Genomic DNA, 27,863 nt, shown 5'->3' on the forward strand with positions numbered 1-27,863 from the left:
TTCACATGCAGTTTTATATGTCGACACAAGCACATCGACATGCTCATAACACAATGCTCATCATGAACAGCCATGGTCAATGTACTGTTGAATGAAGGCCATCTCACGCTGTCGCCATCCTCCATGGTCCTTTGATGCCACAATCTGTCTCCCTCTGGGACAGGGCCTCTACGGTGGCTCTCCTCTAAGCTGTGATCCCTATTTTTAGTTGTCATTTTGACACCAGTCTTATCCATCGGCCATCCTTTCTAGCTATATGTCCTGACCAGGGTCATTTACATTCACTAACAGTGAGCCTTTTCACATGTGCTTTGTGTGTTGGCTTCAGTCATCTTGCACTTCCCGATAATCACGGTTGGCTACGTACGGTGCGAACGTTCAAAATACATCTTGATATTCATGTTTGGCATAAGCACCCCCATACAGTGCGCTTCACATGCCATCCCATTGGCGGGCTCCATGAGCCATTCCCAATGTGTGTTGACAAATATTATTATGGCTACATTACCCTGACAGCACTTTCACATAGTGGTTAGGGCTGGAAAATCCCGTGTTTAAGTAAGTTCGTAACGGTTCAATGACTACAAAGCTTAAAGTGCACTTAAGTCTCACACACAGCACAGTCATACATTACAGTGTTAAAAACTTGGTTTTACAAACATGGAATTTTCACCTTTTATATTTTTGTGCCACGACATTTCAGACTACATACTGCAATGCTCTTCACTATCACCTCGTCTCAGCTAAAGTGTCATGCAGCCTACAGTTATAACTATGTTTAAAAGCAATATGTCCACAAATGTACAAAGCACTGTATTTTCAAGCTTACTATAACCGTGTAATATTTTTTTATAAAACCGTCAATTTGAATTTATGGATGCACTTACAAATTTAATATGGCGAGATTTATGTATATTTTCATCACGTGAATTTGTGCATATGAAAAAGAAAGAGCATGTTTACCACAGTAAAAACATGCCATAGATGGGTAATGCTGTGTAATCGTATCATGTGGATGATGTATGCAGTAAGGAGATCTTCTCTTATCCATTTTTAAATGGATGACCCATATTGCAGATCTTATTATTTGCAGGTTTATCCGGAAATGTTCTCTCCTTAACTGCACGGGGGCAAATGATTTGCAAATAGTATGAATTTGCTGTGGGACTACTTATCTTCAGAATAATTATGGATAATAGGAGTAATGTCTTAGGCGAAGCAATGCCTAATACCCACGGATAACCCCCAGATGGAATTTCCACGTCACTCCATGTATCAGCGAAAACATGGCAGGTAATGAGTCTTCAACAGGTGGTGGGTGTATCTCCTTTTGGCTGTCTGAGAAACGCAAGAAAAAACTGAGATACAAAGACAGAGACACACAGATACCGACATAGACACGGAGACAAACACGGAGATAAAGACCGGCCGCAGGAAATAGGACCTTTTGCGGACCCGACAGCTCCCGTGGATAATAGGAGTTCTGTATTTGTAGAATTATTTCTTGAACTTAGCACACACCACGAGTCATCCAACAGCTTTGTCCTTTCCATCTCAGCTAGTTTCGCCTAAAAACTCCAACAACGACTCAGCAGTTTCATTGTTTATATTTAATCAGAAAAAGCAATATATAATATTGATGTAATATATGCTGACAGATAAACTTTGTTACAAAACCAAACAACGTAAAATTCGAAGTGTCTGTATTAGTATATTTTAACTTTTATACAAAAAATACACGTACCTTCCTGTACCAACATAACCCCAACAATAAACATTAGGAATATACTCTTTGGTTCTTTCGGTAAAGTCACGTAGTTATAAAATAAAATAAATTAAATCACGACGTTTCGGGCGCAACACAAGCGTCCGTCATCAGGTGGGACAACCACAGCAATAAAGCAATTGGTGGAGTGGGCAAAAGGGCTGCTGTGACAAGAGGCTATATAGGTGGAGCCAGAGGGGGGAGGAGCCAGGGAGGAGAGATAGAGAGGGGGGTGTGGGGTAGAGGGAGTGGGACGCTGCCAAGTGAAGCGCTGCGAGAAGGGATTAAAGGGCGAGTACGGCAAAATGCCGGGGGGGGGGGGGGGCGGGGGGGAGCAGGGTTGGGAGTGGGAGGCTGCGTGACTTTACCGAAAGAACCAAAGAGTATGGATCCCTGTAGTCACGAAAACTTAAAATCTAGATTAGGAATGTAATTTATCACAACTCAACAAAATATGTATTTCACATTGTCAATGGAACTACTTCTCGCAGCCTCAGGGTTCACATGCATTTAATAAAAAAATGTATACGCAAAAATAGTTCTTAATCGACACACATTTATAGCGCAAGAATCAATATTTATTTATGAATTAATGCATTGTAATGTTGACCCCAAGTCAACACGCAGCCACATAACTTCTTGAATGCTGATTACGACCTCGGGGCATACTTGCCAGGCATACCAAATTAAGTGGAAGGTTTACATTCTTAAACCGTTTTACTGGATGCCAATCGATTTTCAAAGCAAATATTTGTAAAAAATAATTGTTTCAAGATGGATATGATACATTTTTACCAATGGTATGCAGTAGCAAGATTTAAAAACTCGGAAGCCTACTACTTAAATTGGTAGAGTTGACAATTATGATCAAGGTGTCATTCCCTGGGATCTCGATACAAGGCTCATTTCTTCCATGATGCTCCCATGCCCTGCAGCAGATCCATGGGCAGTGGGAATATGATGGTGGAGTTCTTCTCGGCAGCAATGGTATTGAGGGTCTGCAGGTAGCGGAGCTGCAAGGCTGCTGGGGCCTCCCCCATTACCAGGGCCGCCTCTTTGAGCGCCCGCGATGCGTGCATCTCTCCCTCCGCTGAAATCACCTGCAGCGAGTGGCATCGGGGTGGTTACCACACAGAAGCTTTGCTCTGATGAAAATGCAAACAATGTATGCATGTTGGGACGAGGACTCAGTAAGCAAAATGTACACTTTAATTTTTTCAGCATCATAAAATATTTACTTACTATACGCTGAGTTTTTTCATTGCGCTATTTTGTTGGGGTGCTTGATTATGAAATATAACCTTCATCATTTGTATTTAAGAATAGTGTGCTGACTGTAACTCATGGCAACCCAGCCAAAGTGCAAGACACTGTAATCACGAGGGTGTGTTTCTGCTAACTGTAGGGCTAGTGCCGAAATCAAATAGGGTGGTGCTCGATTACATAACAGGATTTTCACATTACCAAGCCAAGACATCGGAAGACTGAATTAAAGCTAAATCTTCCACCACTTCTCGGTTATTCACACATTTATAAATCCTGTAGGTTCACTGAAGATCCACTGCATTTTATCATCGGCTATGCACCAGTCGCACTGGTCGTCTTTTCAAAAAGGTTTCTTTGAAATAAAATATAACAAGAAACCCAGCATGCGTTGCGAAGCAAGATGAAATTCTTGTGGATATGTTGCACACAGGATATTTGTTTTTTATCGTAATAAACATTTTCACAAAGACACACAAACCTTGGCTCTAGCCTCTCGTGTTGCCTCAGCCTCAGCTGCCATGGCCCGCTGGAGCTGGTGGGGCAACTTGACGTCCTTGATGTCCACTCTCTCCAACTTTATTCCCCAGTTGTCTGTAGCATCGTCCAGTGTGAGCTGCAAAACCAAAGAAACCACAGCATGGCAATGCACAATGTTTCACCATATGGTCCTAAACAGCACTGAAGAACCAAACTGCACCGGCAATGTACAGTTCTTAGACGAGCAAACAACGATGTAACATTAAGACAGAGACATGCAAAGTTAGTATCAGCAGTAACTAATGGTTTTCTGAGGTGGAATTAATTTAAGCTACAGGCGGTCCATGCGTTTACGACACAATGCGTTCCTGGCAACACCGTCGTAAATTGTAAAGTCGTAAATCGGACCCTACTTTCCCATAGACAGTAGGAACAGTAGAAACATCACTTGCCATGCGGTTTCTTCCCTTTTATCAGCCATATTTAACAAGGATTAATGGGAGAAAAATCCACAAAAACACTTGAGAATAACAAAAGCTCCACACCAAGGCATATCGGAAACCAGACTGACTGTTCAAATGCGTTCCGAGTCATGTCTTGGAAAATGCGTCTTGAATCAAGTTTCAGCATCGTAAACGATCCGTGGTGGCATTATACAAACGTCATAAATATGGATTGTTGTAATTCTGATCGCCGTAAACCGCGCCTGCACTTGGGAGCAGAGGATAGCTCGGCATGCTGACACCTTGGGCAAGGTACCATCCTCACAACCCCCATTGTTATTTTAGTTACAATTTCACTACAGTTTAACACATAGGCTTCCGCGACCAATATTATTCATAAAGGTTTTTTGGTGAGATTACATAATTTGTTTTACGTGACAAAGCTTACTAATTGGCTGTGTCGGGTGGTGGTGGGTTAACCATGCATTTATATTTGCGAGATCTCACCCAAAAAGCTTTTCATGATGAAATTTCATTTCAGTTTACAAATTGCACGTCTTCACTTGCACATTACTAAACCTTGCGCAGTTGAAAAAAATGACTCCACAGTAAACAAAGTACTGTACGGGCATCTGTGCAGACCCACCTGCATGGTGTGCGCGATCTCCTCCCGGTCAGAGAGGATCTCGGACAGGTTCTTGGTGCCCAGCACATTTCGGAGCGTGGTCTGGGCAAGCAGCTGTGTGGCCGAGTTGGCATTGGTGATGTTGGCCACAGACAGGATGGCGTTCTGTACACGGTAGTACACCACGCCGTCCACACTCACTGTCACAGAGTCCTTGGTGAGAATCTGTGGGGAAGTGCAAACGGGCACACGGGTGAGTAATCATAAATGGTTTATACTTGAGGCACAAAGATGGTCAATAATTAAAAGTTCAAAAACGGTAATATTTGTAACGATTTTTTTTACTAAACATCAGTTTCATCATCAGAGTTTGACCTGTTAAAAGCTACTATATAACCCACTAGGTAATCCATAACCCAAAAAACCTGTGTATTATGGATAACCCATTGCTATAGGCAAGACTTATACATATAACGATGTGTAATGTATTATCCATAGAAGTACATTACACACCACCTCGGACTGATTCACCTGGCATACATCTGCTTTGATGAGATCTTGGAAGCTAAGTTGAGTTGATACTGGACAGTACCTGGATTCGTGATCACAAATCATAGGCTACTGTGAAGCTGCATTGTGGGCAGCAGGCCAGTGCTGCAAATCCATTGTAATATATTTACATACTCGCACATATATGATTCCCGCCTTCACCAACCCAAAACGACCAGCATGTTGAAGTATAGTCAAATAACCCCCATGAACCATATGGTGTAAGCGGTGGATTGACAACATGTCCACATAGACCACCTTACCTCTTGAGGAGGGATGTCAAAGTTGACTGTCCTCATGTCCACCTTCACAAAGTTGTCTGTGCAAGGTACTATCCAAAAAAGACCTGTGCACATCCACATAAGTTACAGTATACATCATTACATACGTCACTGACAAAGAAAATGTAACAAAAACTGAAATTTTTTGACTTTACAGAACAAGAAACTCTGCTCTGTCAAAATGAAAATATTTACCTGGGCCCTTAGCGCCTCCTGGTTTGATTCGTCCTAGTGTGAAGATGACGGCTCTTTCATATTCTTGCACTATCTAATGAAGATAGAAAGAGGAAAAACACAAGACACGCACGTGGTATTTTTTTCCAAGGTCACCATGTGTGTAGTCGTGTAAGATTCAAGAGTAGTTAAGATGTGTTGCTTTGTTTTCTGTCAACATAAGTTTATGCAGAATGTTCAATACGTGTCTCTTCCCCATACGTCTGGATGAAAACTGGGTCTGTACTTAGTTACAATAAACAGATTAGATGAACCAGTGGTTTATCTTAATATGTAACCGCTTGGACTGTGCCCCCTATTCTATACTGTAAACTCTACATAAGTTAATGAATCCAAGCTTCATACAAAATGCAACCAAATGAAAGCTAACATACGATGCTCAGTGTTTTAAATTAAATGTATACAGTACTTAAACACTGTATCCATGGTTTGTATGTCATTTAAATAACTTACCTTGAAACACATCCATATGCTGATTGGGAATGTGATGAGTATCAAAAGGTAAGAAAGTCCGATTAACAGGTAACCACAGCAACCGACTCCACTGCTAGAAGGATCTGAAAATACACACAGATTTATCCACTTTAACCTTGAGTAGACAATTAATAATACTTCCACTTATCAGAAAACGGGACGACAGGTAAACGGGAGTTGTTCAGCCCCTTTTTAAATCCTTTATATTAAGTTCGCTTGCTTGCTTGCGTGCTTGCTTGCTTGCGTGCTTGCTTGCTTGCTTGCGTGCTTGCTTGCTTGCGTGCTTGCTTGCTTGCGTGCTTGCTTGCTTGCTTGCGTGCTTGCTTGCTTGCTTAGGACCGTGTAAATCTTTCGCTCGTTTTTTAACCCACTTCCCGTGATCCAATCGAGCTGACATTTTGCACACAGACTCGTTGTGCGAGACAATTAATGTTCGTGAAAATTTTTTCCAAAATTTTACACTGTTTAGGGAAAACAAATTAAATATTTAATTACCAATTGCTTAATACTGGCAGACAATCATCTGACCCATAGGTGGCAGCCATCTCAAGCCAGAGGACGATAAGACTCTAGCCGCCACGCATATAAAGGATTTATAGTGAAAAACTTTGTTTTTACGGGTTATACTTATATACATTTAACAAAGTTAAGTGAGCAGATGTATGCAAGGTGCAGTAAGTAAACACACCAGCACAGTATATGCACGAGGAGATAACACCAAAGGTTGGAACGAAAACAATGTGTGCACACTTTAAAATGTTCAAGCTTCATACCCCTGTCACTATGTGCCTTACACAGCAACAGCCGCCATTGGCCGCTAAGTGTCGGTGACGTCCCCACGGTGCCTGTGCCAGGCTAGGTGCACTTTGAGGCCACGATAAGTGTCCAAGATTCTCTGCTGACAGGAGGTCTCGGGGACAGACTCTAAGGCGCCATGGGTTGACGAACTGAGACGACTGGCAAGATGTGCCCCCTACTGTGTTAACTTTCTGCGTTTTATCCGCCCGGCGCTCCGCTCTTTGTTGTGAGCGTCGTTCTTCTGCCCTCCTCACGGACACACGTGGCACCGAACATTCATCTGATACCTAACACCAGACACTTACCACACTCACCTGCCATCTACTTATGAACAAAAGGCAACTGAAGCCAACCACTCAATTTACATTGCCACTCCATCCATATTTACCAACTCTACTAATTTAGGCGGTAGGATTCCGATGTAAAACCTGTTTACCATGTACCGACTTGCATCGCAAATGTTGCATCAATGATTATTCCACGATTGCGTAGAGCGGTATGTCACTCATCACTTACTAGACGCAGGGCTCACGATTCAGCTGACGCCACTCACAAGACTCACGACTACCACCGCGCACCACGCAGTGTTTACACGGATGGACGCAAATACATAAACATCGCTGTTGCTGTTAAGACGCCAAACGTTATCAACTGAAATACATCAGGAAGTGTTTCGGACGATGACAATGAACAACAAAGGCAACCACGTTTTGTTTGATAATACAAAATACACGATTTAAACTACACAACGCATTAGTAAACGTCGTACACAGTATGCAAAAGTGAGATGTCAACTCGAATTCTCAAGATCGCCTTATAACACAAAACGAACACATAGGGCAATGCTTGGCCACACGTTTTTTTTTTTTAAACCACACACTTTTCTCCCAACGCGCATCGTGTTTGTAACCTACCGGCAGAGCTATACAACTGGTTGTCGTCTGGATTCCTCTTCGACATTTCTGCACCGACCGAATATGAACACGAAGACAGGGCAAGAGACCTGAGAGTTCTCTGCAGAATATAGGGTTCTCGACTGATTTATACACACGACGCACCTTATGACGACATCGATGACGCGTGCGTCTTTTTCCACCCCCCTGGGGACCTCGTGCCCGGGTGACTCACGACCCAAACAGCTTTCAGGTCAACAAAGCACCTTACGCAACTGTTGGACACGCCCCATTCGTTTTGATTGCGTTGCTCACCACGGAAAGAAGATATATATTTGTTTGAATTGAATGTGTTTTTCCCCCCAATCCTGCACTGGTCAACCTTGTTTTAGTATAGGTGTGCCTTGGCATGCAAGATGATAGATTCACCTGTATGTCGAAACCGGTCCATTGGGTTGCATTCTTTGAATCACTGAAGGTCGTGGGACCGATGGGTTGTTAGAAATACTTAATCTTTTATATGGTAACATTATCTGCTAATCGAATGTAAGCCACTTCATTGAGCTGTCATTTGTGGCCAGGTCGCTTTTGAAAAAGAGCGATATGAAGCTCAGTGGACCTTACCTGCTCAAATAAAAATAGTAAAAAATAAAATTATACGCTGTAAGGTATTTTCCACGACGCGAATGTATTTTGAGTTATCCAGATGACAGTGCTGTAGAGTATATTCCTGAAATAATCTAACAATTGTGACATTTCAGCGAATGGATTTTTGCTTATTGCAAATTAACACCCTGAACAAATCCAGTTTAAAAAGCATAGCCACGTCAGTATGTAATAGTCATGTGAAACATGTTTGCAAGTGAGTTAGGGATTCTGCTGCGTGGGTTATGTGCAGTTGTAATGTTGAGTGATGTGATTCATAAATCCAGGTGTCGTAAGCTTGGATTGCAAGACGGCCAGGAAGGCGATAGCAGTACAGAAATACTGAAAAGAATTATTGTATCGGGCGTGGAGTGTTGTGCTTTCTATGGATTCTGTAGTGTGGTTTCTTTCCACATGCCACTGATGAATTGTATTGGAAAATAAGTAATATTTAAAGCCGAAACATAACATATAAAAAATGTTTCCAAATATATATTTTTTATGATAGAATATAGTATTGTCATCGGTATGACATAAGTATACCAAGTTTGCAGTCGATACCACATTGGGAAGTGGGTTAAAATTGAGTTACAAGATTTGAGGATACAACAACAGAGTGTGTTAAATAAGAGCGTGTAATAAAAAATGACAAATTCCCTGAGCAGTGAGGACAGGAGCAGTTGGCACCAAGGACTCGGCATCCTAAGTTAAATTATTTGCCACACGTCAGCGGTGAGGTATCAACCGATCATAGGTCCTCTCCACCAATTCGCACTGACCAGCGTCGTGAACTATGGTCAAACAACGTGTATAACCAACACTGTATGAGAAGTAGATTGACAATGGCTGTACATTTTTTGGTGAATTGCAGGATGGATGTTTTACATATATTTTGTATAACGTAAAAATTAAGGACATAAATTAAATGAACACATGAAAAAATCATTATATTTAAACCCAGGTTTTTCCTAGAAAATCATATAAATGACTCCAGGACCTCATTCTGGTTATTTAAAGTGGCCTTCGGGAGCCACGCAAACCGCATGTGGCCTATAAAAGACCCCCCGTATAATTTAACACGTATACTTTCACGATTCATATTATCCATAATAAAGATTTCTTGGGGGGGGGGGGGGGGGGTTAAGGTAGCCTTAACAGACTTTTGAGTGATAACAACAGGTTGTTGCTCGGAAACCACGCGATGATTCTTTAACCTCGTGGCCCTGGGGAGCCACACGTACCCACATCACTGGAAGCACGTTGCCTACCTACCACGCCTGTGTGTGGAGCGGTAACAGCACTTTCCCTAAAGTCTACTGAGGCTATACGGGTGATCTTTGTCTTTTTTTATCGGCCACGTGCTTTTAGTCAAGAACCACCGGGAAGTGTTGGAGTCATTTCGTGGTAATTAGGGGAAGTATGACCGTAAAAAAATGGGAACTACCGTAGAGTACTTCCACGGATCAGGCAGCACCCAATCCTCTCGTCGTTAGATCTTCCAGAAAAATTAGCATGATGTTATAACAGTCTTGGTCAACTTTGTTGCAATATTGCGAGTTCACAATTAACTCGTCCCACCTGGGTGCAATCGAACGAAACTCCTTAATTACAATACAAGGAAATATTTCCAATTTGTATGTGTGTACGATATGTTGGACTTCTTTCGCACTGTACGTAGTTAACCATGCTCATCGGAGGCACGGGGAAGGACAAACTAAACACAAAAAGCAGTTCTAAAGAAATGAGTTTTATATTTAGAAGAAATTCGCTTTCAAATTATAAAATATGTATTTGTCCTCAGAAGTACCGAATTTTTTAAGAATATATGCACGTTAATGACATCACATATTGACTTTTAAGAAAAATGCTTGGGTAGAAAATGACTGTAAAAATAAGAGAACACGGGAATTGCAACCAAGTGTAATAAAGCACTTCCACGATGACTGTTGACTTGTGTCTTTTATTTAACAATGACTGCACGGCCGCTCTCTCTCTCTCTCCAGATGGCTTCTCTCTCTCCTTGCCATAACGCGTGCACTCCCTCGTCCACCATGCGACACGTCTCTCTCCACACTCGCCAATGGGAGGAGAGAGGGCTTCGCTGGCAGAGCCCGCCACGTGGCCGGTGGCGAGAAGAGGTAGGCAATGATACAGTCCGGACTCCAGGCTTCCCACACCGACCAAGAGTCCTTTGCCTCTCCTTATATTGCTCTCGGCGGAGCTAATCTCCGCCTCTAGCCACGCCCCTCGTGGAACCTTCCAGATGGTTCCCGTACATACGGACCAGCTCCGCCCGTTACCTTTGGCCCAGATGGAACCCTTCTTTCTGATTGGATATAAGTGACCCAGCAGTGACTATGCAACCCCTCGTCCTCCCTTAGGTGGCGCTCTCTCATTACACAAGGAATAAAACACATGATATTACGTCCACTGAGGGGATAGAGTGATGAAGTAAACTCATGTGTGGCTACTAGATGGATCGTTAATTCGTAGGAGCGTGAGACAGCCACTTTGAGAGGTCATCATCAGAAATGAATGTGATCATGGCTGATGATGAATAACGTCAGCATTCAATAACAAGATGATGCCCCGAGATGTGGAAAGGATTAAAATGTAATGCTGGTTTGCTAATTTATCACCGAGTTTTGGCTGTTCCTTTCATACATGTACTCGGTTGTTCACAAGGTAATTCCCGACTAGAAACACAACTTTGAAGTACATATCACGTATATTGGATCATATAATAGATCTTAACGAAAGTTATCATGACTCCCCTTTTGAGAAAGGCAGATGGATAGAGCTCTGCAGTGCATGTTTCATTCCGAGTTGGAAAGCTTTAAAGAAGCACCCACAGAGTATGGTTGCAATAAAGAGTTATTTCAATTATGTTGTGTATATTTTTGGGCGTGTCCCTAACCACATTATTTAGGTGAGGATTAAGTATGGAATATCGCGATTTTCTCTTTCGTGCCACACTTTACAAGAACGTAACCCCCGAAATATTCAAGGGTCTCCTGTATTGCATCTGGCCAGCCCGGTTGATTACCTAGAATGCAGTACGGTTACCTATCGTGTTAGTTATCATCGGGGTTATAGTTTAACTTTCATCACCCCCGCGTGACAACATGGAAAACGGATGTTAAATTGCACCTACAAATCGCGACTACGGTATCTTAAAAAAGTTAATATGAAACCCAGTCTTAGCTGCTGGCCTTGACCCACAGTGACAGAAATCCAATGTTAATATGGCGGGGCAATTCTGTCCATAGCTTATTGATTGCAGAACCATTGTGAACTTCAAATAAGAGCTGTTTTTTCAAAAGCCTATTTAGATTGATATACACCTGGGCTGTGTTCCGGTTTGTTGTACATGAATATAAAGCTGTGTCGGTGGTGTCAATATTGATCTAGTGACTGAAGTATTAAAACGTATGGTATTGGGTCAAATTGGTGTCACGAAAGTGTATCAACTGTGCCTATCACGCCAGGCGTGCAACACAAATTACAGATTAGGTTGGCTGTGATAAGACAATGTGGCTTGGAGGGACAGCGGACTCACAAGGTGCGGGCGTGGGGGTCAAGGGTCAAACTTGAACGACACGTCTGAATTTCTCTTGATCGTTGCGACAGCTATACAGGAAATGCGGATGGAGTAAATAACAGTGGTGCAACATTTATTTATTTATTTTTGTTCCTGGGTAGTAAGTGTTATTTCCTAAGTGCTTATGCCTAAAAAATACAGTAAAATTACTATTATTCCCCACAAACTTTGCTTTTGTGACCAGGACAATGTTTTGAAATTGACATATTTTCCAGAACATTCCAGAGATTCAGTGATGAGTAAACTTGGATTAACTTCTAGAACATTCTAGAACGTTCCAGTAACATAAATAGTAGTATAAATACAGGGGCCTTAAGCCCGCCAGTTCAGTTTAGTTCCAGCTACCCAAGTGGATACATATCTGCATTTTTCTGAGATGGCATCAAGAGGCTGCAAGCATCTGGCAGACGCATTTTGCTATGTCTGCAGCCAATTTACCAAGACAAGAGCGAAAAAGTACTCTTTGGAAGCATCTGCTAAGATGTGCGAGGCCTACAAGGCATATTCCGGCATGCCTGTCCGGGATGAAGACAAACCCTGGGCACCTCATTTCACCTGCGAGCAATGCACAAAACTCTGGAAGGTAAGATGGACAATTGTTGCTCAGAATTTTACGTTATAAAATTATTTGCTTAAAAATCTTAATATTGGCTGAAATCTGCTCGTATTAAACCCCACAATTCACTCAGTGCCACCTGACATGAACCATCATCTCCAAAGATCTTTCCCCACACACATCGCCGTAACAGACTTGGGGCTAAGTGATGTTGGCGAGCACCAATGAACGCCAGAACGATACAAATGTAGTGAGCCCAAGGACGAGACGGTAGTTGAGGCAACACTTTGATTCCATAACACTAATTTACAGGGTCCTTAATACAAAGGGGTAACGGCCTCTTACACCCATTACCTGGGGAGGTATGTCCTCCGGGCTATCGTGTCCTATTACTTGGGACCACGTACACTCATCCCTCCGGCTAGGGGGTCCCTAGGGGAGGCTATCTCGACCCGACCCAGCCAAGGCAACGGGTCTGACCACTGGCCCTCTCAGCCCGGCCCTTAGAAGGACAACGGGACTGGGGTCCCCAGGGTCCTACTCTCAGCCCGGTCTTCAGTCAGGGGTCTGGCTTTTATACACCTGCCAGGGTCCCCACGCCCCTGGCCACGCCTCCCTTCCAGCGAGTTCCAGCGGGACCTGGAATCTTCCCCCAACCCGGGGTCTGGGGAATTTTGGTGGCCCACACATCACACCCTACTGGTCTGCTAGTGCAGGCAAGTACCCTGTTTATCGCGTTACACAAATATTGGGTGGGTGGCCTGCATCACGTCTGGCTGACTTTTTCTTCTTCTTTGTGGCTATGTTTACACGCCGCATCAGGTACTCATCAGTTGAGGCTGGGTGGACCTAGGGGAGGCCCAGGACTGATTCAAATATTCGTCACCGGTGTTGGCTGTGCGCGGGAATCAAAGTCTTGTCGGCGGGTTATCGTAAGCGCTGCGCCACCGCTCCTTACAACCCATAATTTCCACAGCACACGAATCCCGTTGCGTAACTTTCCTGCCACGTTGACCCTGCCCCCCCCGTGTAACCTGAACCGACTGTTTGTGGAAAGTGCTCTAAGCGACCACAAATCAATTCCGGCACGGCACACAAGGTGGTGGGATAGCCAGCACCACGCCCTACCGCCTTTGTCTACCTAAAGGCGATGTTTACACACCGCACCCGGTACTCATTTGAGGCTGAGTCGACCTAGAGAAGGCACAGGACCGGTTCAGATAATCGTCACTGGTGTTGAAGCGCAGCGTGCTAACCACTGCGCCACCGCGCCTCGCATCACCACGTGTTTGTTACACCCCGCCCCTCCCGCCCTTAGCGTCACGTGTCTCTCACCCATAGCCCCCCCCCTCGCGTCACGTGTCTCTCTACTACAGCCCCCCCCCGCGCCCTTAGCGTCACGTGTCTCTCACCCATAGCCCACCCCCTCGCGTCACGTGTCTCTCACCCATAGCCCCCCCCCTCGCGTCACGTGTCTCTCTCCCATAGCCCCCCCCCCCTCGCGTCACGTGTCTCTCTCCTGCCGCCCGCCTGCGCCCCTCGGCCCCCCGCCCTTTGCGTCACGTGGTCCGGCCACAAGCCCCCCGAAGCGCGAGGGGGGGTGTTCCGAGAAAAAAAAAAACCCACCCGGACACAATCACGTGATCACAACACCGACCAATGGGTAGCCAACGCGATGAGAACAAGTAGTGACATCACGCACGAAATGTGAAACGCATTATCGAGTGTTAATTTTTTGTCAACATTATCGTAGCTCCATTCGCAACTTTAAATACGGGTATTTTGTGTGAATGTGATGAATAATTAGTATTTATTTAATACAATTTGAAAAAACCGAAAGCGTGTCGTCACGCGCGTGGGGGCGTGTCCGGGCGCCCCGGGGGAGGGGTCTTGCGCGGCGCCGCGTGCTCCCCTCACTCCGCCGCCAGTCAGAGCGGCAGTGGCAGCGAGGGGCGCCGTCGCTGTTCCCACTCACAACATTAACCCACGTCTACCCATTGTGTTAATTAACGAGCATCGCTCGAGGCCGCCGCCTCGTCCAGTGAACGGACAAAAAGACGCCCACTAGCTGTATCTCTTCCGTACCATCATTATTACGATTTCTACTACTACTACAGTAGTGTTTTTATTTTCGTCCCCCACCCGTTGCGGTGGAGGCGTAGTCGACGCGGAGATGCCTCTCGTGTGATTTTGGCCGCTCCGCGCTGTAGCCAGGAAAGGGGAGGGAGGGAGGGACACAACGACTCCTGTTGAAGCCCGGCAGGGCAGGGCGACTAGGAAAAGGCAGGGCGGGCACTGGCTCGGGCATGTTCCCCGGGCGCCACCTAGCGGCCACGCCGTGAGCTCCCTGGAGCCGAGCCCAATCCCGCACGCCCGCCCTGACCCCCTCTCACCCTGCCCGCCCAGCCCAAGGGTGTCCCCCACGGGTCCCGCCAACGTTTATAGCAGAGGCGAAATGGCCAATAGCGAGTCTTTTGTGTTCATTAAAGACATCAAGGCAGGACTTAAAAACCTTAACGTGGTATTCATAGTCCTGGAAATAGGTAAGTTGACCGAAAGCAAGAGTTGAACACGTGCGTCCATTATGGAGTTAAAGCAATGAATGCAAGGAGGTGGTGGATGAGGCAGGCGAGACTTGTGGCAATGTTTTTAATGGTAAAATGTAAAAAAAAAAGTGGTAATTGCAGTGCTAATGGAATAATCGTGGGCGATACCCACCACTGGTCGTTCCATATCAACTTGGAATATTTTGTAGGAGAATGGATACATTGGACATTTTGTTAGTTACCTTTTTGTTATGGGCCTCTTATTTGTCAGAACTCGCATGAATGTTCTGCCTAGTCCACGGACAGGGAGGGCAGCATGGTTTAACACCGCTTGTGTAAAAGTTGCACATTTGGCTCAGCGTGGGGTGATGTTTGATGTAATGTTCTGAAATGACGCGTGAAGGGAGAGTGACCAAGACCAAGGATGGACACGAGGTGCGGTCTTGCAAGGTGGCCGACAAGACGGGGAGCATGACCGTGTCCGTGTGGGACGACATTGGGGCACTCATCCAGGGGGGCGATATCCTGCGGCTCACACGGGGGTACGTGGTTCACAACACTCTCACGTGGGGCACCCTGCAAAATGCCACCCACACGCCCTAGCAACACACAGCCTTGGACATCTTTGGCCCAACAATCATTTAAACGGACCAGGATAAGATCATGCCAGTAACACCACATATCGTAAAAGGATACAAGCAGAATTAAAAGTAAAGCTTCCTTTATGTCGGTTTGGCAGTCCACTGCTGGATGAAGGCTGTATCAGACATGGGGAGGCTGTGTGGAGATTGGTGAAGTCGCCACTAATGTTTGCACTGACATGGAATCGGAAGTTAGCATATCGCAAATCCCCCAATATTCGAATATCTTGCACTATATCATTTCAGTTATAAGCAAGTAAGAGCCTATTGATACCATACATGAATTGTTTTAAAATCTTTAAAAATATGTATTTCAGTAGGAGCCCAGTACAGAGCACAAACCGCGACGTAGGGCGGTGGGGTACAAAAACTCCCGTGGACAAGTTCCGAACATTGTCTGCTGAATTTAGGGAAGGTGGGAGATTGGGTACGCTGTTCCACCATGTGGAGATTACGAGTTGGGTCCCATAAATTTATGTTAAATTAAGACCGCTTAAATAGCTTTTCAAATTAATCTTCCAAAACCTTTTAACTCGAATTAACAGCATTTCATCTAGCAATCAAGTAAATTGGATACCCAGTAATAAAGTGCAGCCTGCTAACTATGTGCAATCCCTGTGGGTGCCTTACTCAAATATCCCAACCCAGGGGTTGGTAACCAAAATAGAAAGAGCAATTTTTTTCGAATTCGGTAAACAAAAACTAAATATTTCAAGAGCCACAAGCATGTTAATACGAGATTGACCTTAATACATAACATCACGAAGCAGTCCTTAAAGAGCCACATGCGGCTCCGGAGCCGCAGGTTTCCAAGCCCTGCCCCAAACCATGCGTCCATGCCACTTGCCCTTCCATGTGAACGCTTTCTTTTGCTGGAACCCACCAGGACTTATCCCTGCTCAGCACCAAGAAACAAGAAGGGCTTCACAATGATATGCACATGTGGAGCCTTTTAAACTGGAGCATGGCCATGAAATGCACAGTAAATCACTTGGACAAGTCGGGCGGCACATAAAATCTTGAGCTGGCACGTCTTTGTTCCACCCGTGAACATAAAAAATAATTCCAGTTGCACATGCTGAAACCCGTGGCCACATCTGCCTTAACACCTCTATAGCAGATTTGGATGCATGTGCCCATACACTCAGCACTTATGAGTGTTTTTACTTGACATTCACGAGTTAAATTCCTGAATCATCTGGATGCATCCTCCGGTCCTGTAGTTGGCTGAATGGCTAAGAAGAAGAATCGAATTAAAACGCTTTGGGGAAAATAACATGCATTATTGTTTAAATAATTATGGTGTGGTCTTCTAGCTTGCATAGAAATTTATCTTTAACTGAGCATTTCTGTTAATTATTTTTAAATCAAGCATGAATCATAATTGTGAAACTTGACTGAATCTGTAATGCTCACCCGAGTTTGTAATATGCACTAAAAGTAGTCAAGTTGGCCTAATCTTCTATTAATCGTAATTATTAAGGTACCAATGAGGCATAACTTTAGAGGTGTAAAAACACGATAATGGTCTCCCTGAATGATACCAACAACTAAAGTGCAAATAACTTTTAAAAACATGAGCGAAATAATTTGGTTAGCTTACTCAACATTTAAAAAAAAATTCTTAGCAGGATGGACTTCGAACGATCACCAATACAATTGAGTTATCCAAACCATTGGCTACATGCCCGATATTTATTTTGCAAATTCCCTCCCCGGCAGAAGGTGGCAGCATAGACTGACTAACAAGAGTCATAATGTAATGGTCGACTTGCGTGAGAATATCCTTCATCAGTGACTCGCCGGCATGGCATGAGTGCCAAATACGACCCAACTGCACACGTGGAATACGTTAGGACCACATGCCAGAGGATTAATGAAATCCTGCTGTCCGCTTGGAGGAATTCTTGCAAAGAGCAAGGGGTTGCTATATTTTAGATATAACACTGTACATGGGCGTAGTTAACAATATTGTAGCCGTTTTTTGTGATTTCCTCCATTTAAGTTATAAATGAATGTGAAATGAACATCCAGGGTGCTATAGGTGACTCCTGGGTGCCTTCCAGAGCTATATTTCAGCAACAATGATCTAACCAACCACTGCAAATGTGTAAATATTTAATACCACTTGCACTGCCTGTGCATTTGCGGGTGATACACGTCCAGGGGGTGGAGGTTGTGGATTTACTCTCCAACACACTGGTGTGCTGTACTAGTAACGAACTGGCATGTTCTGTTTACGTGACAAACCTTACTCATTGGCCATGTCAGGTGGTGCTGGGTTTAACGACACATTTACCGTATATTTATGTAATCTCACCCAAAAAAACCTGTATTATGCATGTTTGGATTATATAGTCTGTATCAAAACAGTTAATCCATAATTTTAATAAGCATGTAGTGAACGATCCTTGAAGAAATTGGCAAAGTGTTCACTCAATAAACCAAGATATGTTAAACTAAGTTAAGTGTTCATTCAAGCAACTGTTCTTAGCAATACATAGGTGGAGGTTTGAACGGGAGATATTTATGTTTTTAGACATGGCTGGAAAAAATACCTTTTAATGAAAATAGCTTATTGTTTCATATTTGATTTGTGTGACTGAGTACAGATATGCCACCATGTGGAAGGGCTGCCTAACATTGTACACAGGCCGTGGAGGAGACCTGCAGAAGATTGGAGAGTAAGTGCAACATCTTCGTGCAACATATGTATCAGTTGTAAACACCGGAGTTGGCAAAATACTGGAATGGGATGTATTAGCACGTTTAAATATGCATGATAAGTGTTAATGATGCAGGTGAGAGTGGTGTTGATTTTGCTTGTCTGTGTCTCCAGAATATTAATTTTCTCTATCTTTGGTTTGTATCTCACAATTTCCAGATTCTGCATGGCATTCTCAGAAGTTCCAAACTTTAGTGAACCAAACCCTGATTTCATGAACCAGGGTAAAACGGTAAGTTGGCCACTTTTAACATATATTATAAGCGTAGCCAGTGATTGATAATGAACGCCACTGATGATGTTTTTTGCCGTGTTGTCAGGGAGATGCCAGGAGCAACTCTCCCACCAGTCAGCTTGGGGCTGGACAAGCAAACCCAGCAGGTGTGTGTGCACTCAGTGAGGGGCTGTCAAACAGCTCAGCATATCTTTGACAGTGGCAGTGCTTGGAGTGGCAGAGGATTGACCTCTATTGTCTCAGGCCACGTGATTGCATTTCCAGCAGCAATTCTGGTCATGTCTTTTTTCCTCTGCTCTGCTAATGTTGGATATGCTTTTTTATTCAGATGTGCTATAATTGTATTACACTTAAACCAGGAAATACATTTGAACAGGCTGTTAGTCATCACAATAAATACATATATGGGTCTAGCATATAGACCTAAATATATATTGGCATGTTGATGTTTATTTGTGAAAATCATTAAACAATTGTCATACTACTTAGATGAATGGTATGTTACAATTCAGTATAAATTCATGTTTTTTTGGGCATGAGCAAACCTAAGTGTAAATGTGACATTTATAGAAAAAAACATTGGTAGAAGTGTAAGTAGGCTCAACCTAATTTAGCAGACTTGGGTTTATTTTAACAAAAGATGCAGAAATTAAACAACAATCCATCCACATTTACAGAGATTGTTGTCACTCCAAAACCAACACCATTGTACCCTGTGTATAGTAAAGCTTCATAAAATGACAAGTTTATGATATTACAAATGGTTTCGAAATTGTTTTACTGTATGTAATTTAGTTTACTTTAAAGAAATTTGTCTTGTGAAATGTGTGTGCTGTTTTACCGCCGTAGCTTGGTTTTGGATTTTGGTTTGTGTAGTTAAAATTCACACTCAAAGCGCCTTTTAGACATGCAGTGAATGCTTCCTTGTTTGATGTCACGTATGTAATTAGTGGTGACTGCATTACACGGAATAACCTGACCTGTGTGTCTCTCCTAGAAGTGTACGTTTGAAAATATTAATGTTACTGGTCTTGGTATCGGCTTCCACATCCGTTAACATTGCTTGATAAATTTAGAACACTGATGAATTTCATTGCTCTACCAGCCTCTGTTGAATTACATTTTAATGGAGTTCTGCCATGGCAGGTTACATTTCCAGACTAGTTTCTATTTCACAGATAAAAATAAAATTTCTAGTTAAAGGAAAAAACGTGCTGTGTAATGCACGATAGCTTAATTACAAATGAACTGCTACAGGCAGGCATGTAGTAGATACTTTTAATAATAGCAATACATCTTGGATGAGTGCACCACCCCTGGTGATATCTTTATGGAAATGTGTGCTGTTCTTCGCCAGGCAATGGTTCTCAAGCAATGCCAGTTTTGGGTTCTGGAGCGCCACCTCCAGGCTATAGCTCCACCATGCAGCCGCCTGCTCTGCCGGCACACACTGTGGGGGGCCGGGGAAATGGCCGGGGTGGGTTGTTGGCTCCACCCGGTGCCGTGGGGTTGCCGGCGCTGCCTGGACCTGGATTGAGCAATGGCCGTGACCCTCGGCGTGGCAGCAAGAGATGAAGGCTGCTGCGTGGTCCTGCTGGCAGCGAGACATGCACAGCCAGTGTACACACACTGGGCACACGCGCACACCTGCACGTCACTGCTGATGTTTGCACAAAAGTGAACTCAGGCCTCCACAATTTAAAATAGAAAACTGTACGAGAGATAGGGATGCAAAAATCTTGCACACAGTGAAATATTTGTACACGTAAGGCAGTACAGTATACTGCAACTCGTGCAAGTTTGTTCTGCACAAGCAGAGCTTTTCAACTACACATCTACGACGTGCATTTCTGCACTTGGTCAAGAAGTCACAAACAACAATGATCTTTCACCTTTGTGTTAAGTTTATTTTAATTCATGCCATGTTAAGCACATTCATTGGTTCATTCATTTTCTAGCGTACCCTGTACTAAAGCCACATTCCACCAAACGTAAATAATGTTAACGAAAACAAGATTCCTTTTTTCGGAAAAAATTTATCCGTGGCTCATAACATCTAGATTAGGCAGTTTAAAAATATATGTTCTGCAGTATGATGTGAACTGACCTTCAGTTCACAAGCAAGGCAGTGCATTCATTTTATACAAGCAATGCAGCAATGCTACTTATGACAAGGGGTCACGACACATGAGCTACTGAGGGTGTGTTTTTGAAGTACAGTACATATACACTCAAATGAGTATTGGAAATGATTTTCTGTTCAAACGATGCATTAAAGTGATTTGCATATTAATGAATGAATGTTGCCAGATTTAGGCCTTTGATGCTAAAAGGATGGCAAATGCTACATTTACATTAAACATCACAAATGCACTGCTAGAAAGCCCCTCAAAAACGTGTGCTTTAAGCACACGAATATACTTGAATGCTGCAGTAAATACTGCTTTGGAGCTAGGTATATATTTTTTTTACATTTTTGTTTCCACTTTGCCATTCACTTGGGGTTTATTTGCTGCTTGCCAAATGCCAAACCATGTGAAATAGCCCATTACATCAGTTGAACTTACAATGCGTTCGGTAACAGAGCTGCACTGCTTGTTTGTGAGTTGCCTCCGGGCTTTGTACCACACGTGCCCTGTGCACCAACAGCCCCTCTGTACAGAACATTACTCGCCTCTTCAAGTTCTGCTATTTTTAAACTGGTTTAGTGAAATTGTAGCGATGGTGAATGAATGAACTTGATATTGTACATCATTTGAATACATTTGGCTTTTATTAAGGTACATCTTTTTGTATTTTGTTCATGTTGGTGAATTGATTGCATTGTTTTGAATCATTATTTGCTGCTGGCTTATATTTATTGAAAGGAAACCGCAGCATTGGGATCATAGATAGTACAGTGCTTACATGTTCTTGAATACATGAATACTGTGCGAGAAAATTAATTTGTCATGCTTATGGCTATGACAATGCTGCTGAATTTTACTTGTAAAGGTTACAGGTCGGTCTGTTGTAATTTTGAAGCACATCTGCAACAAAGTATTTTTAAAATAATAAGCATAAATAAGATATTTAAATTTGTCCGTAAAGTTTTAGTAACTGACTTCGATAACTATATGAATAGAATACTGTACCTAAGAACTTCCACGAGTAAATTTCCATTAGTTATTGGTATATACTTTTGACGTAAAGTTTGCTAATTGTCAATATGATTCCTGAACTGATGGTTAGATTGTGTCACTTCCCTGGAGGTGGGTGGTGGACACGTTGGGCTCCAGGATGAAGTGGTGAGCAGGATCTGAGATGCATAATGCATTTTCACACTTGCCATGTTACACTTGGCCACCTCATTACATGCATACTGCAGTCCCAAACATGTGTTGTGCATCCCAACATTGCTTTTAGCTTGGGTGCATGCCTTATTTTTGAGGGTTGCACAGACATACTGTTTTGAGTTGCCCTATTTTTGTTAAACGAAATCCAAAGGGCAACCTCAAATTAGTACCGCACAGTTAAAATGTGAGTTGCGATTATGCATATGCGGAGGCATTCATACTGGCGTCAAAATCAAAATTTAATGACCTAATGCAAAGTGAATCGTTGATTCTACTGCAAACTGTTCAAAATGTGTTTAGAATTCCAAAATAACTGGGCAAAACAATACTCGACTATATTCACTTTTACTTAAAGTAAGATTTACTAATTTTGTGTTATACAAGTTTGATATGAATCACATTTAGCAATACAGTACTAAAACAGCAGTGGTGCCTAATCATAAAAACACCAAGTAGATAATACTGCTCTAAAAGATAATGTTTTGGGTGATGGCCCTTCGTAAGACATGATTAGTGCGCGCCACGGTGGCGAGATGTTAACTACCTCGCCTTGAAATATAAGAATAGGCTTTACCTTTTCTGGCAATAAAACAGTTGCCACCGCTGCTCCTTTCCCTCGATGTGGCGGTGGCTCTCGTTTTTTAACAGGCTAAATGTCTCACTAACACAGCCACCATTGCGGTGGTTCTCTTACATTGACATGCTAATCTCTCAATACAATGGCCACCTCCACAGCTTTGTTTTCCTCCATGTGGCGCCCGGTTTTCTTTCATTGACATGTTAATACTTACATTAACAGATTGACATGCTAATCTCTCAATACAATGGCCACCTCCACAGCTTCGTAGTTGTGGAGGTATATAAGCTCTCCGATCTTACATTTACACGCAAATTCCATCTCTAGCCCCACTTACCCATGGGCTACACCCATCTCAAACCTATATAACATCCTGCGTTAGCAGCTCTCCTGCTATATTTGTTCCTGTCTCAGCAGCTCTCCCGCTATAATTTTTCACCTGATGACGATTGCTTGTGTTGCGATGGAAACGTGATATTTTCATTATTATTTATCTACATGGCTTTACCGAAAGTCCCAAAGAATAGGTGCTAAGATGTTCAAACACCAAATAGATACCTTTTGGAAGGTATTAAGTCAGTATTAACCACGTACTTGTGAACTTGCAAACAAAATATGCTCCTATAATATATGCATTGTTTTTGAAACTGATTGGCCTACACCAGAGGCAGCCTTCTTAATGGCCTAGTCTCACCAGTGTCAGACCAGAGAACGCAATAGGCGATCAGTACAAAGCCAATGCCACACGTATCAGATCATTTATAGCTGGGGGTGAGCAGCGACATCATGGTACCTTTTGCCAGTATGAACAAGTATAACCCGTAAAAACAAAGTTTTTCACTATAAATACTTTATATGCGTGGCGGCTAGAGTCATCTCGTCCTCTGGCTTGAGATGGCTGCCACCTATGGGTCAGATTGTCTGCCAGTATTAAACAATTGGTAATTAAATATTTAATTTGTTTTCCCTAAACAGTATACAAATTTTGAATTTTTTTGTTCACGAACATTAATTGTCTCGCACAACGAGTCTGTGTGCAAAATGTCAGCTCGATTGGATCACGGGAAGTGGGTTAAAAAAACGACCGAAAGGTTTGCACAGTCGTAAGCAAGCAAGCAAGCACGCAAGCGAACTTAATATAAAGGATTTAAAAATAATAGATTGTACCCTTTCTGGCAATTAAACTATGTTTTGTGTGCATGTTCACAATTACGTGTGGTTAATGCAGACTTTGATTCCTTGCAAAAGGTGTTTGAACATTTTAACACTTGTTTTATTGCCAGAAAGAGGTTAAACCTATTCTTATTTGTAATACTTTGATACTGACAAAAAAGGTATGAAATAGCTGCTCATCCTGAGCTATAAATTCTCTGATATGTGCATTGGCTTTGTACTGTGCGCCTTTTTGGCATTCTCTAGTCTGACACTGGTGAGACTAGGCCGTAAAAAAGGCTGTCTGATGTCGGCCAATAAGTTTCCAAGACAATGCATATATTATCAGTGCATGTTTTGTTTGCATGTTCACCATAGGTACGTGTGGTTAATGCAGACTCGATTCCTTGCAAAAAGTGTTTATTTGGTCTTTGAACATCTTCACACTTGTTTTATTGCCAGAAAGGATGAAACCTATTCTTATATTTCATACTTTGATACTGGAAAAGAAGGTCCCATAATATAGCTACCTCGTCTTATATACAGGAGGTCGTGCGTGCGATCCCGATCCCGATCCTGACGCCTGTATATTTCAATTTTGTTCTCCCCATGGTCACGTGTATTTTTCTCCAGGTCATCCGTTTTTTCCCTCCACATTTAAAAATATGTGTTTAGAGTATTTGGCTGCTGTACATTTCCACACTATAAGCCACTTCGTTAACCTATTATTTGTGGCCAGGTAGCGTCTGAAAAAGAGCTATATCGCTCAGTGGGCCTTACCTGGTCAAATAACAATTTTTTTATATCAAATATGTGATCTTTGCAAGGAAAATTAGTGAATTACAATTTCCTGTTCGGATCAGATTTCAGTTTTATCAAATGTTAATGGTTATTTTTCCTAACTTTTTTAGACTTGTGAATGGAGCTCCTAGCTCAGATTATCATGGAGAACTATGTTTAAGGAATACTGAGCCTCAGCCCAGCTAATTATGGTCTATATACCATGTAAAACGACTACCAGTCAAATAAAACATGCATAATCTTCGAGTGAGGTATGCTATATTTTAAAAGATTGGACTGCATTCATTTTAGGTACAGTATGACCCATTAACTAAACAAATAATGGTCAATCGATAATGGCAGGTGGTGTGCAATCTGGCCCCTATGTGCCCAGACTTTCATAATTTGCGATGCAAATGGTGACGGTCATAGAAGTGGGCATCAAGTGGGTCTCAGTTCTGGGCTGCTTGCCCGTAAGTTGGTGGGTCCATCAACGTTTTTCGATCATTAAAATAATGATTGTTGAAAAGGCTTCGGACTGTTTAAATTGTGAAAATTACTTGGGTTATCGCATAAAGGCAATGACTTAGAAAATACCTTAATTTATGCAAATGCATTGCGTGAGACGTATCCAATTTTTACATCACATTTACAATTACTGTAGTGAATACCCTGGTTTGGCGGGACGTTAATGCAACGGATGCACGACCGCTCCTCCAATGGAGTGGAGCTGCCATTTTGCGCTGTTAGGCAGCTGCAGATTCCACGCACTGGGAGTGCTGAACAACAACTTGCATGAGAACACCCATTGTATTGCCTCCTGCCTCTGTCTTCGCATCACCCATTACTTAGTCCTCAAAACCAGCTTGTGAATAAAGGGAATTTTGTTTAAATTATAAATAATTCGAGATTGTGCATGCGCGTGACGCTTCGTTCTCAGAAGCAGAATTTGGCGTCCGGCAGATGCTTCCAAGTCATGGTGATGTAGATCTAACAGGCCAGGATATGCCGAGATTGAGTCTGATCTCGGGCATGATGCGTGTTGGCAGTAGGCTGTTTTGTCGTGTCCTCGGGTGCTTACTGATGGCAACAGAAGTCCTTGTTTCGTCCTTGCTCCAAATGTAGTTGGGATAGTTCTGGGAATGTGGGTGGGGAGGCGAGCAGCGTTAACAAATATATGGTCTGGTTGGTGAATGTCGCCTTCAGCATAATTAAGCGACATGCCGGTTTAAAGCAGTGCCACATGTGAGGCTAGACACTATCTTGCACAATACATTGTCATGATTTTGTCTGTGTAGCCTGGAAGTGAATTTACTTGTACAGTGCGTATTAAATTAGCCCAGCTGCATTTATTAATGCAAGTCAAGCTTATTTGAAATAAACTGACTTTGCATCTTTGTAATTGCAACAGCGCAAACAGCTTGCTGTTTTAATTTTTATCTTTCCTGGCGGGTCGGTTAGGTGTGTGAGCTCGGATGCTGCTGTGTTGGATGGCAGTGTTTGTGGTGGTGGGGTAGAAGTCCCAGCGTTGATCTCGCTTCACCCTGAGTCCGATTGTCAGAGGTAGAAATTGCAAGTGCAGTGGTTGGACAGTGCGATAGTTTTGGATGTGGTTCTAGATCACCCCGTTGGGGTCCTCTGCTGGAAATGCTGTGCTTTAGAGTTACCGAGCTATAAGAACGATACCGTGGCATTACTGCATTACCCAGCTGGGGCCTTCTCAATGTATGGACTGAGACAGTCCAGTGTCCTCAATGCTGGCAATACTGATTTATGTTGGTAGTATGAACAATTTATTTTAACACGTGTGGGATTAATTAAAATGTTTTGTTGGTGTTTCAGAAGTGAGCCCCCCTTCCTGCAAACTCAATTCTCACGGTTTATCCGAGAGATGTATGAGCTCCCTGGTGTTGCTTCTCTTCTGTCTGTACCGCAGAGACCATTTCAAGTAATTCCAACTTCCCATTACGCACTTCTTGGCGCATACCGCGCCTCTCTCCTTTGTAAGTGGGACAGCCCAGGACCCCCCTCTTGCTGCCTCTCCTATCAGAAGTTTTGGCACAGCTTCCCACCGACCTTGGAAAGTTGGTTGGTTATGCATTGTTTATTTGTTTTACCATTGTATTTTTCCCCGAGCTTTGTAAGAAAATTCCAAATTATCACATATCCTACAAACTTGTTTACACGCGGTACACCAAAAGGACCACATTTTAAACGTGGAAAATGTACTGAGAGTATGTAAAATTAAAGTGTGTAATTTTTACGTGTTCTTGCCCAATTGTGTTTAAAATAATGCTTCTCAATGGCAATTGGTGCGATGCTCCGTGAAAGGATTTCTGCACCCATCTGGCGACAAGGCGTCTCGACAGAATAGTTGAACCTGGGTGACAACCTTGAGAGCTTTTCCTCGTGTTCGTTATTGAAAATGCGACATGCGCTGCCTCGAGTGAGTGGCTAAACACAGTTCAAAACCTATAGTGGTGCTCATAAATGTGAAAGCTATGAATAATAGCATTTTCTGAAATTGATATAGGTTTGCTGTCGATATTAACATACTACTGTACTTTATTGCTTTTTTTTTATAACTGTAGTGGGTCCAACTGAGTTGCAGACGTTCCTTTTAGAGGCAACACTTTTATTTGTAACACCGTAACATAAAAGTGTAATTTGCCCCTTTACCAGACTACAGCGAATTACTGCTACGAAGGGTCAATCTCTCACTCGGGTCTCCGACCACGTGGTTGCCTCGTAAGACGGAGAGTTTCAGCTTGCGGCGTAGAGCTTCCCACTTGTAGATGTTTAGCTTCCAGCTTGTAGAGTGCAGCGACCCCGGTCCCTCTCAGGGACCCGCCTTATATCCCTCTCCGGTCGGGGCCGCTCCGCCCTCGGCCCCGCCCGCCTTCCCGAACATTCTCATTCCCTCTCGATCATTCTCAAGAGCTCTCTCCGGTCACGTGATCACTCCCGAGTCCCCCCACCTGGGGCCCCCTGTATGGACATTCCGGATCACGTGTCTATGGGGTCAACCAGAGTGCCATGGCCCTGGGCAACCATGGCCCTAGACTGACACCCCCTCCCCCTCGGGGGAGCCCCCAACACACGCTGTGCATGGTGCCCGCACTATCCCAGTGCTCACGAAGCCTCGCTAGGGCTGTGTCACACACAGCCACCCACACGGCGCTGTCCACGATGTAGGAACATCGAACGGCACTACCCTTCCGGGCCGGCACCATACAGTGACATCCCCGATGTCAGTACATAACTA

The 27,863-nt window shown here is 43.3% G+C and overlaps 2 protein-coding genes across 4 annotated transcripts; one reads left to right on the forward strand and one right to left on the reverse strand.

Moving 5' to 3' along the window:
- Positions 1–1,588: 1,588 nt before the first annotated feature.
- LOC133345934 (stomatin-like) lies at positions 1,589–13,147 on the reverse strand. 2 transcript variants are annotated; one of them, XM_061557071.1, is made up of 7 exons: positions 12,962–13,147; positions 6,094–6,197; positions 5,602–5,674; positions 5,389–5,471; positions 4,598–4,801; positions 3,510–3,644; positions 1,589–2,865 (listed from the first exon to the last, which is right to left on the reverse strand). In XM_061557071.1, the coding sequence occupies exons 2-7, from the start codon at positions 6,103–6,105 to the stop codon at positions 2,668–2,670; spliced, it is 705 nt and encodes a 234-aa protein (XP_061413055.1). In that variant the 5' UTR covers positions 6,106–6,197; positions 12,962–13,147; the 3' UTR covers positions 1,589–2,667. The 2 variants fall into 2 exon arrangements, with proteins under 2 accessions (XP_061413055.1, XP_061413054.1); XM_061557070.1 differs by lacking the exon at positions 12,962–13,147 and adding an exon at positions 7,827–7,987.
- Positions 12,412–27,863, forward strand: LOC133345935 (SOSS complex subunit B2-like). 2 transcript variants are annotated; one of them, XM_061557073.1, is made up of 6 exons: positions 12,412–12,634; positions 15,557–15,695; positions 18,407–18,478; positions 18,679–18,751; positions 18,840–18,900; positions 20,112–27,863. In XM_061557073.1, exons 1-6 carry the CDS (start codon positions 12,616–12,618, stop codon positions 20,327–20,329), a joined length of 582 nt encoding a protein of 193 aa, XP_061413057.1. In that variant the 5' UTR covers positions 12,412–12,615; the 3' UTR covers positions 20,330–27,863. The 2 variants fall into 2 exon arrangements, with proteins under 2 accessions (XP_061413057.1, XP_061413056.1); XM_061557072.1 differs by lacking the exon at positions 12,412–12,634 and adding an exon at positions 14,508–15,150 and having other exon boundaries at positions 20,112–27,862.

The sequence above is a fragment of the Lethenteron reissneri genome, chromosome 23 (genome assembly GCF_015708825.2).
Source record: "Lethenteron reissneri isolate LAM-NWPU_2019-01 chromosome 23, ASM1570882v1, whole genome shotgun sequence".
Classification (NCBI taxonomy): Eukaryota; Metazoa; Chordata; class Hyperoartia; order Petromyzontiformes; family Petromyzontidae; genus Lethenteron; species Lethenteron reissneri.